At 39.0% G+C, this 10964-nt stretch overlaps 1 protein-coding gene across 5 annotated transcripts; it reads left to right on the plus strand.

Moving 5' to 3' along the window:
• Window positions 1-2666: 2666 nt before the first annotated feature.
• Window positions 2667-9036, plus strand: LOC109162912 (probable LRR receptor-like serine/threonine-protein kinase At5g16900). 5 transcript variants are annotated; one of them, XM_019311620.1, is made up of 9 exons: window positions 2671-3182; window positions 3630-4675; window positions 4925-5026; window positions 5668-5817; window positions 6136-6299; window positions 6793-6940; window positions 7309-7428; window positions 7519-7606; window positions 8427-9036. In XM_019311620.1, exons 1-9 carry the CDS (start codon window positions 2840-2842, stop codon window positions 8591-8593), a joined length of 2328 nt encoding a protein of 775 aa, XP_019167165.1. In that variant the 5' UTR covers window positions 2671-2839; the 3' UTR covers window positions 8594-9036. The 5 variants fall into 5 exon arrangements, with proteins under 5 accessions (XP_019167166.1, XP_019167164.1, XP_019167162.1 ...); XM_019311619.1 differs by having other exon boundaries at window positions 2668-4675; window positions 7571-7606; window positions 8427-8608; XM_019311617.1 differs by having other exon boundaries at window positions 2670-4675.
• Window positions 9037-10964: the final 1928 nt, after the last annotated feature.

Consider the following 10964-nt stretch of genomic DNA (forward strand, 5'->3'; position numbering starts at 1 on the left):
TTTGATGATTAGATTGCCAAATGTTTATTTTATTTATGTTTTTTTTATTATAATCCACCTACATAGTAATATTTTTTTTTTGAAAACTAAGAAACTTCATTAACTTAACTCAGAAGGAATAAAAGAAAGGAGAGACTCCCTCCAGACTGAGCGTGCATGAACCGCTCCTACATGTTTAGCTAAGGCATGAGCAACCAAGTTGGTGCCTCTGCGTACAATCTTGATGGAATAAGATGAAAACGAATTAAATAAACGTAAACAGGAATCTAAAATAATGCCAAGATACGAACGATAAGAACTGATATCCCGAAAGCTATCAACGAGAACCGAGCAGTCCGACAAAATAACAACGTTGTGATAATTGTGATCCTGTAGCCATGAAAGAGCCTCACGTATCGCCATTGCTTCGGCTAAGAGAGGATCATACGGACAAGAGAGGGGGCCATTTATCGCTGCTAGAAAAACACCTTCCGGGCTACGCACGTAGAAACCGAAAGTTGGGGCGTGTTGGGAGCCATAAAACCAGCGTCCGTACTGCATAAAACTGCATCATGAGGCAGTGATGCGGCGACCTGCTGGATCGTGTCGAGCTGCATGGCGGGCGGTGGTAATGGCAAAGCAGCAGCACGGCCATGAGTAGTATTTAAGGTCCAGGCGGCCCAGGTGCGATGGAACGAGACACAAAGATGCAACGGGGATGGCAATGCGAGGTCCCAAACCGCCATGTTCCGGGCCCTCCATATCTCGTAGAGTATTCCACAAATGATCTTTTAGAAAACCAGCAGATGTTGCTGAGTTTCCCAACCAAAGCTCCACTCACTGCATAAAATCATGATCACCAAAGTTAGGGATTTGGAGTTGTGAAATATTCCACACACGTCTAGCATAAACACAATTGCATAAAATGTGCATAACATCCTCTTCAAGCACACCACAAGCACGGCAAACATTTGGGATCTCCACTCTTCTTATAACCAAGTTAGTAATTGTTGGCAAAACATTTGTGATAGCTCTCCATAGGAATATTTTCCATTTGGGGGAACCTGTAGTTTCCAAATGTTATTCCATATTGCGTCACATGGGGCATTAATTTCACCAAGCCGCCTATAACCGTTTTTGACCGTATATACTCCCCTAATATCACCCATCCAGAACCAATCATCTTTAAACTCCACACACACCGGGGTCTGTAAAATTAAACCAGCATCTCTAGGAATAAATATATTAATATAGTAATATATTTTAAAGTAATTATAATCAAAATAGTTTTGTCTTGTCTAGATCTAAATTATTTTTTATTATTATTTTATAAACAGAAGATCCAGTGAAATAATAATAATAATAATAATAATAATAATAATAATAAATAAATAAATAAATAAATAAATAAATCAATCAATCAAATATAGGGGTGTAAATGAGCCGAGCCGAGCTCGAGCCTGGGTAGGCTCGAGCTCGAGCTCGTTAATGAAGGCTCGGCTCGAGTTCGAGCTCGAGATCGATCGAGCTCAAGAATTGATGCTCGAGCTCGGCTCAAGCAGCTCGATTGTTCGAGTTCGAACTCGAGTTCGATCTTGAGCTCGAGTTCGAGCTCGATTTTGACATTGCATTTGACCTATTTAAAACTTTTGATTAAAAATTCAAACTACTTTGTTTTATCCATACATAAATAATAGACATATTTTAGGGATTTTGAGTTTAAAATTTTAATTTCTAATTGTTATTTTTATATATTATTATGATTATATTACATTATATGATATTATGTATTATATATATTATATATTATATGGCTCGCGAGCGGCTCGACGAGCCACGAGCCTAGAATATCTAGGTTCGGTTCGAGCTCGATTACTAAACGAGTCGTTCGAGCTCGGCTCGAGCTCGATGTTGACCGAGCTCGAGCCGAGCTTTGACCGAGCCGCTTGCAAGCGGCTTGCGAGCTGCTCGGCTCATTTACACCCCTAATCAAATATCGACAAGCCAAAACTATTTTAATTATAATTACATTAAAATGTATTACTATGTAGGCGGATTATAATAAAAAAAACATAAATAAAATAAACATTTGGCAATCTAGTTAACAAAAACCTAGAGTTAACCTGTTAAAAATATTAATTGCACTTTTTTCCTGAGTTCAATGGTTTATTTTCTCTTTTATCTAAGTTCAAAGACCTATTTGATGGTTATTTGAGTTCGATGGCTTAATTGTTGTTTCTCAAATAGTTCACTTATTTGTATTTTATCCCAATAAGAAATTATCATGTTACAATAATACTAGGACAATAATGAATTTTTTTTTTTTTAAAAAGACTAAAAGTGGATTGTTATCTATAAATTTAAGATTTAAAATGGAATTAATTCAAAAAAATAAATTTTACACTTTAAAATATTAAAATAAAAAAGAAGAGAAATCTTCTTTATGGTTAAGCCATAAGATTGTCAAAATTAAATATGCTTACCGCGGAGAATATGACTTTTAAAAAAAAAAAAAATTATTCCGTATTTGTTTTAATGACCGATTAACGAACTTTTATCAGTTATGCCCCACAAAATCTCAACAAAATATTTTTAAAAAAAAAGTATAAATATATTAGCAAATAACTCCATGAAGACACGTGTCCCAGAAGTCCATTTCAGTAAATATAATCAATCAGATGCCCTGTTCCCAGACCTTCATCTCTATAAACTATAAAGCTTCCTTCACTCTCTGCTTCTCACTACCATTACGCACAGAAATATATACTATACATATAGAGAGAGAGAAAGATACGCTTAATATATCCATTTTCTAGAATTCCCATGAAAGATTCACGTATTGATCATTTCTAGAATTCCCATGAAAGACTCATCCGTTGTTGTTCGGCGTAAAAGGAGCAACAAGATCAAGCTTCTCGTCAGCTTCAATGGCGCATTCCGTCGCCAACCGCCGGCCGGGAGGCTGCGGTACACCGGAGGAGAGACAAAGATTATATCCGTTGACAGGAACGTGAGCTTTTCCAGACTGAAAGCCAGAGTGTTGGATCTTCTGTCGCAATCGAATGGAGTCGCCGTGACCTCGCCGTTCTGGATGAAGCTCCATCTCACGGATTCGCGCGAAGAGGAAAGGCCTCTGATCTCAGTTTCATCGGACGAGGATGTTCGGTCCATGGTTGAGGAGCTGGAGCGGCTCGAGTTTCTGGGTAAGCCCACTAGGCTTTGGGTTTTTGTGTGCTTTGATTGTTACGCTTCGGATAACGGGTTTGTTCAAAAGGGGGTTTGCGATGAGGGTTTGGGAGGCGAGAATTTGATGACACCTAAAAAGGGTAAGAAGCTTAGTGATAATTCTTTAAGAAAATTAGTGTTGAAGCAGCAATTGTTAGGTAAACGATCAGATAGAATTAGGTGTTTCAAGGCTGATATTGTGGATGAGAATGGGAGTAGTGAACCTCCAGTTATAGATATAAGCTCTTCTTCCATTATTGAGTCTGGAAGTTTTAGTCCTGCTAGTGAATTTTATAGGGTGAATGTGTTGGATTATGAATATAGGAATGGGCATTTGGTAGAGACTGGGAATTTTAAGAAAGTTTCACTGTCATCCGGGTCGAAATCTCAGGCATTGATTCCAAAGAATGGGAACTTAATTACAGGGTTGAATTGTTTGTCAAATGGTTTCTCCGGGCAGGCTCGCTTGATTTTCAAGAATGGTGATAGGGAGAATATTATGCCTTTTAGTGTAAAGAGCAATGTGGAACGTAATAGATTTTCATCGGTTTCTAGTAACGGAAGTGGCAATCCACCTGCTCAGGGAAGTCAGAGAGTATTGGTTGGAAATCACGGATGCATTCGTTATCATCATTTTGGTTCAAGTGAGACTAGGAACTCTAGGGTTCATCCTTATCAAACTAGAACTCAAGATGTTTTCAGTGGAACGGAAAATTTTCACAGTTTTGGATTGGATGGAAGACCGTATATTGGAAAGTATTACACAGGAATGAGGTCGAGTAAAAACATCTCAAAGCAGTGGTCTATTTCACATCAACAAAGAATTAAGGATGTGGAAGGAAAGATGAACCGTGAATGTGATGAATACAGAAGTGGTCAAGTCTTAGTGAAGCGGGATGGGCCTAAAAAATGTCATTTTGCTCATGACAGCATGGTTAATGACTCTTTATTGACAGTGGATGACTATTCTCGGGCTACTAGTTCTAAGTTAGACTTTTCGCATATTCCTAATACCAAGACACATGAACTTCAACTTCAAAGTTTGCTTCCAGATGTCCTTGGAATTCCTATGAATTCTGACTCTCTTTCTAGTATAAGAGAGTTGAGCTGCAATTGTAAGATTTTGGATATAGGGGCAGGGTGCGAGCCCTTCAATGTTTTTCAGAATGGCACTGCACAAGAGAATGCGACATCTGCTATTGATGTGTCCCTCAACAATCTGTCATTGTCATCATCGTCTATAAATGTGGAACTGCCAAGTTCTTCCCCTGCAAGAAGTGACATTACAAAATCCTCGGTGAAGACTCAATCAAAGGATATGGATCCAATGGATGAAGAAGACCTGAGTTCAGGCCCACCACTCGAAAGATCAAATGGAGCTTCTTCTAACTCATTGGTTAATAATGCTTCTCAGAAGCTAAACAATGATATAGAGGACAAATCCCCAACCGCTTTAAGCACTGATGAAAAGGTATCTTACCAAAGGAAAATACTATGTGTACTCCCACTTTATACTCCCAACTTTTACTCCCACACACAAAATCTTGATGTAGACACTTGTATTGGGACCCACATGAAAAAAAATAGCTTAACAGAGCCCGCCACATCAGGGAGTAAAATTGAGGGAATACATGTAGTAGAACTCTATATATATTCTCTTTGCCAGTGGTTGAGGTAAGGGGAGCAGTAGTTACTGATGAACTAAAATTTTCTCATCTAGCAGGATGATAATGGGGAGGCAAACGAATGTGCAAAGATAAATGGTGCAGTTCCTGCTAATGTTGTTCTATACTGCACTCATGTGGGTAACAGGGGGCTTCAGGTAAGCCAGAGGCATAGTTAAAGTTCGTATGGAAAAACCAATTTGGCCAGCACTTTGCCCCTTAATTGGGCTGGCCCGGTGCGAATGGGGATTAGTCTGAGTATGGTACGGGCTTAAAGGTGCCTCCTACAGTTAGGGCCTGCTCAGGACACCTAATGGCCTGACAAAAAAAAATTCTGTGAGAATTTAATGCATGTCACACTAGTTTTTAGTCCCTTTCTGATTTTCTCGTTTAGAGCATCCACATCAGTGGATATTATGGAGATAATGTCAGATGAATTATCTCGGGTGGGGATAATAACAAGTGTGGGGGGAGTTATTGGTGGAGATATTTCTCCTGCAAATTCAAGGAGAATGCAGAAAAAGAAGAAAAGGAAAGAGAAGAAAAAGGAGGCTGCTGTGCGCGTTTCGCGCACAGCAGCCCGCCCACACGGGCGCGTCAGGCGCGCCGCTGACCCTTTTTTTTTTTTTTTTTTTTTTTTTGTTTTTTAATTTTTGATTTTGTTTTTTTTGTTTTTTTTTCCTCCCCTTCCCACATTCTCTCTCCTAATCACTCTTACATTATCCCCCAATTCTCCCCAACCATTGTGGATGCTCTTAGTTTTTGCATGAATTTCTGACGAGCTTCTGAATTGTTGCAGAGGATTAACAAGTCTGAACTTGAATATGTCAAGGAACTTGGATCAGGAACTTATGGAACTGTTTACCATGGAAAATGGAAGGGTTCTGATGTTGCAATTAAAAGGCTAAAGCCAAGCTGCTTCACTGAAGGTACAGTGGACAACCGATTGGTAAGTACTATAGTTTTCCCAAATTATAGAATTATGAATTTTCATTTATGCTGGCATGTTACTTGTGATGTAAAAATGGTTTTCAGATTGAAGCTTTCTTCATTAGTTTATAGGGGAAACATATTATTTACATTTTACATTTTAAGAGGTGCCACTCTTACCACTTTGGCTCTTCCACAATTGCAAATAAGACAATGTCTTTTATTTTCTCAACTAGATGCACATTTATATCATGGTTTAAATGGAATTTCATTTTCTCTATCAAGCATTTCTTTCAGAATTGGATTTTGACTATTTTTCTGTTTGCTGTTTGTGTAGGTTGCAGACTTTTGGAAGGAAGCTCACATATTAGGTCGACTTCATCATCCGAACATAGTAGCATTGTATGGTGTAGTTACAGATGGTCCCACGAACAATTTGGCAACAGTAACCGAGTACATGGTGAATGGCTCTCTTAAACAAGTTTTGCAAAAGAGAGATAGGTATAGCTTTTGTTTTTACAGTATTTCGAATTTCTATTTTAGTATTTTCACCACTTATATGATTGCATATTCAACCACTTCTTGCCCGCAAGAAATGAAATTTCATTGTTGAATGCTTTTGTTTTTTCCTGTTGTATGAGATTTAGCTTTTGTATAAACCACATGAAACATGTTTTAGGTAGAATGTCAAAAGTTCAATCCCCAACCCCCTTAGATTTGTCATAAATAAGTAAATCACTTGAAGTAGATTTTTCTTGTGTGCGGTTTGAATAGACTTCTTCTCTTATTTAGGGATAAAAGTTGCAGTACATTGTAGTCATATAGAATTCAATTGCATTTTTCGGGTACATAAATAACTCAACCATGTTAGAATAGCAGGGCATATGCTTGATTATGTGTCAAGTTCCTCAGTCCATATTGTTTCCTCGGATCCTAAAGTACATTATACGGAGTATCATTTTGCCCGATTTAATGCAGCATCTATAATGTGCAGAACCATTGATTGTCGGAAGCGATTGATAATAGCAATGGATGCAGCTTTCGGTATGGAATATTTGCACCAAAAGAATGTTGTCCACTTTGATTTGAAGTCGCACAACTTCCTTGTCAATATGAGGGATCCTCAGCGACCAGTATGCAAGGCAATTAACTCCAATTTGAAATTTTGAATATTAAAACACTTCTTTCATTAACCAGCTTGGTTGCCGTGAGTGGCCGTGTAATCTTGTCCCTTAATAGAGGTCGGGAGTTCGAACCCCCTCTCGTACAGAGAAACCAATCTGGCCAGCACTTTGCCCCTTAATTGGGTCGGCCCGGTGCAAACAGAGATTAGTCTGAGTATGTACTGGCTAAAAGGTGCCTCCTACAGTTAGGGTCTACTCAGGACACCTTGTGGTCTGACCCACAAAAAAAAAAAAAAAAAAAAAAAAAAAAAGAAAAGAACACTTCTTTCATTTCTTTGCCTAAATTGTCTGTCGTGTCACCGTCTTACTTCTCTTGTTATCTGTAGATCGGTGATCTAGGCCTGTCAAAGGTTAAACGGAGGACACTTGTTTCTGGAGGAGTACGAGGAACTATACCATGGATGGCTCCTGAACTTCTGAATGGTGAAAGCATGGTGTCAGAAAAGGTTCGATGTTTCTCAATAAACTCTTGAAACATTTCTGTCAAGGTCGCTGCCAACTAACCTTGCTCGCATTTCCATCTCTTTGGAGTTTAGGTTGATGTCTACTCTTTTGGAATTGTCATGTGGGAACTCTTGACTGGCGAAGAACCTTATTCAAATATGCGAGCAGAGGAAATCATATGTACGTTTTCTCACTGCTAGTTTATTGCAACCAAGAACACATACTAATATACTTAAAGCACAGATATGATTGGTAGTGCCATTCTTATCTCAACGGGATATATTTAACCATTAATGATGATAAGATGTTACACATCCCAAATGGAGCCGTTTATACGACAGCTCTGAAAATAACCACTTATCCCCACAGAACCTTTCAAAGGCTAAAACACGGATCTTTTACTGTGAGCATTGAAAACTCAGTTTCCATTCTTCCAAAAGGTTGAACCCCAACCCTAAGGGCCCCCCACATCAGTTTCCATGATGTTATAGGTGACTGCTCTTCTCTAAAGCCGAAAAATGGTAATGGGCAACTTGCCAACTTGTGGTTTACCTCCGCAGAGGCTCTAGGCAATCATTATTGTGTGGACCATGTATGGATCATATTTTGTCTACTGTAAAATAATGTACATTCAGTACAAAAATAATGTATATTCAGTACAAAAATAATGTACATTATATTGTATTCAGGAGATGTACATTATTTTTGTTCTGAGTGTACATTATATTGTATAATATACATTCAGTACAAAAATAATATACATTTAGTATATTAAAAATGTACTTTTTGTTATGGTCCACATAACATTGTATGGACCATGGTCCACACAATAATTTGCCGGCTCCAGGGGCAGGGTCCTTTGGGCTTAGGATTAGTCTGACAAAGCTGGGATCACCTAAGTTTAAAAAAAAAAATGGTAATGGGGTAAAAAAAGAAGGTAACACATGGGATCTTGAATTCTTGATTGCACTCCTAATTCACTTCTACCACTGTACCACAGGTGGTATAATTAAAGGCAGTTTGCGACCCGAAATCCCAAACTGGTGCAATCCAGCGTGGAGAGCCCTGATGGAGAGGTGCTGGTCGTCTGATCCAAAAGCGAGGCCCGCTTTCTCAGACATCGCAAAGGAGCTGAGGGCCATGGCTTTGTCGATGAACATCAAGTGATGACAACAGCCAGGGAAGTTCGTTTTTGCTTCAGAATAAACACTACATACAGTTTGTAAATACCAAATGCCAAGTCAAGAACAAAGACATGTTGGAATGTTTTTAGACGGCTTTCCATCCAATGTCGAATCGAGTTTTGTTCACACGAGTACTATGTTGTTCTGTTCTTTGTCCTGGTTCTGGAAGAGCCAAAGGTGCAGGTGAAGATTTTGTTTTTGTTAAAATCCCACCTGCTTGGAACTACTTTGTTCATAAGTTTATTCTGGATTTTGTTGTGTATTGCAGCCATGGATGTTGTTTCCATGTTGGTAGTAGTATTTGAGTAAAGAACACTTCCAAAACCTCCCTTGTATTCATCGCAAATCATGGCAAATACTATAATAGGTCCAAGAATACATGTTGCTATCTTTTACATAAAAGCAGGTGAATGCATCTTTTGGGAATAGTTTTGTGTGAGATATTTTTCAATCTTTTTTCGAAAGTATTGTAATGGGTTGTAATAAACTAATTATTGTTGTAACTTATGATGTTGTTTCGCGTGGTTGATCTTCGGTGAGCGTCTTGTTACATAATATAAGATAAACAAAGAGAAAAAGTTAAAATGTAAAATTGAGCAGAAAAATACACGGGCCTTCTCATTCATCGGGTAACATTATACTTCATCATACAACATGTAGGATCTTAAAACTATGGCCATATATTTTAATTATTATAACATTATTATTAATAGAGATTTAAAATTTATTATAATGTGTTTAATAATTGTAATGATTCTTAGTATGTACATAATAATAATAATAATAATAATAATAATAATAATAATAACGTGCATGTTGCCACATCATTTTTGGCAAATTATACTGTGGACAGCAGTCCACAATACATTGTGGTCCAGGCATCAAATATGCACTGCAGTTTCATTTCAACACAACTACAGTATCATTTTGATATAACTACAGTTTTGCTGGACAATATACACTCAAAGAGTTAATCAACGATTTGGTCCCTCAATTATTGTCAAACTGTGAATGCAGTCATTTAATTCCTTAATCATCAATTTAGTCCCCGAAAATAATTGTTTTTAGTCGATTTAGTCCCTCCGGTCGTCTTCCGTCAACAAACCGGCGAGAACTCCAATTTAGCAGGGGCATTTTGGTATTTTCTTGTCTTCAACCCTCTTCTTGGCGAACCGGTCATGATAGATGGTTGCGGTGGAGAAGAAAATGGGGTTGAATGAAAATCCGAGGACTTGACAGTGCTAGCTATCAGGCTAGAAAAGGCGAAAGAGTGTTAGCCTGCAAAACCTGAAGAGGAAACCAGAGAGAAGTAAAGCTGGAAGAAGAAGGAGAAAGAAGACTTGCTACACTGATTCAAAGATGTCCGAATCTGAGAGTTCTCCACCAAATCCATGGCCATGTCCTCACTTGCCCGCTTCTCTCTACCTCTTCCATCTCCTTTCTTCTCGCCAAGGTCCTCACGTTCGTAGCTCTTTCGTCGCGCGGCAGCCTGGGCTATGCGAAGCAGCTCGTCTCCCGAATCCCAAACCCAGGAATTTACTCTTATAATTCCCTCATCAGAGGGTTCTTGGAGTCTCAAACATCATCCCCTGAACCCATTTTCATTTTCAAGAGACTGCTTAGGAAAAATTACCCAAGATCAAATACTATCACCCTCGCCTTTGTTCTCAAGTCTTGTTCGATTTTGATGGCGTTTAGAGAAGGCCAACAGGTTCACAAGCATGTTGTACAGTCTGGGCATGGATCCAGCCCCTTCATTCAGACCTCATTGTTGAATTTCTACGCCAAGTGTGAGGAGATTGAGCTGAGCGAGAAGGTGTTCGATGAAATTCCTGAGAGAAATGTGGTCGCTTGGAGCGCGATGATCAGTGGGTATTCCAGGCTCGGGATGGCCAATCAGGCTTTGGATTCGTTCAGGGAAATGCAGAAGGCCGGCATTTCGCCTGATAGGGTCACACTGGTGAGCACCACTTCTCAAGAAGGGAATTGAGAATGATCTTGAACTTAATACTTCATCTTCCTCTTCATCTTCATCTTCATCTTTCCCTTCTCGGCGATCCTCTGTTGCTTGATTTTCCGGTAAATCCTTCCGCTCCTAATTCTTAGTTGGATCTTTACACCGTAAGTAATTCCTAGAGTTTCCGGCGAAGAAACACCATCGGTTTTCGCTCTCCATGATTCCGGCGATCTGATCAGACCAAGAAGAGGGTTGAAGACAAGAAAAGACCAAAATGCCCCTACTAAATCGGAGTTCTCGCCGGTTTGTTGACGGAAGACGACCGGAGGGACTAAATCGACTAAAAACAATTATTTTCGGGGACTAAATTGATGATTAAGGAATTAAAGGACTACAT

Source organism: Ipomoea nil, unplaced genomic scaffold (genome assembly GCF_001879475.1).
Source record: "Ipomoea nil cultivar Tokyo-kokei standard unplaced genomic scaffold, Asagao_1.1 scaffold2963, whole genome shotgun sequence".
In the NCBI taxonomy this organism is placed as follows: Eukaryota; Viridiplantae; Streptophyta; class Magnoliopsida; order Solanales; family Convolvulaceae; genus Ipomoea; species Ipomoea nil.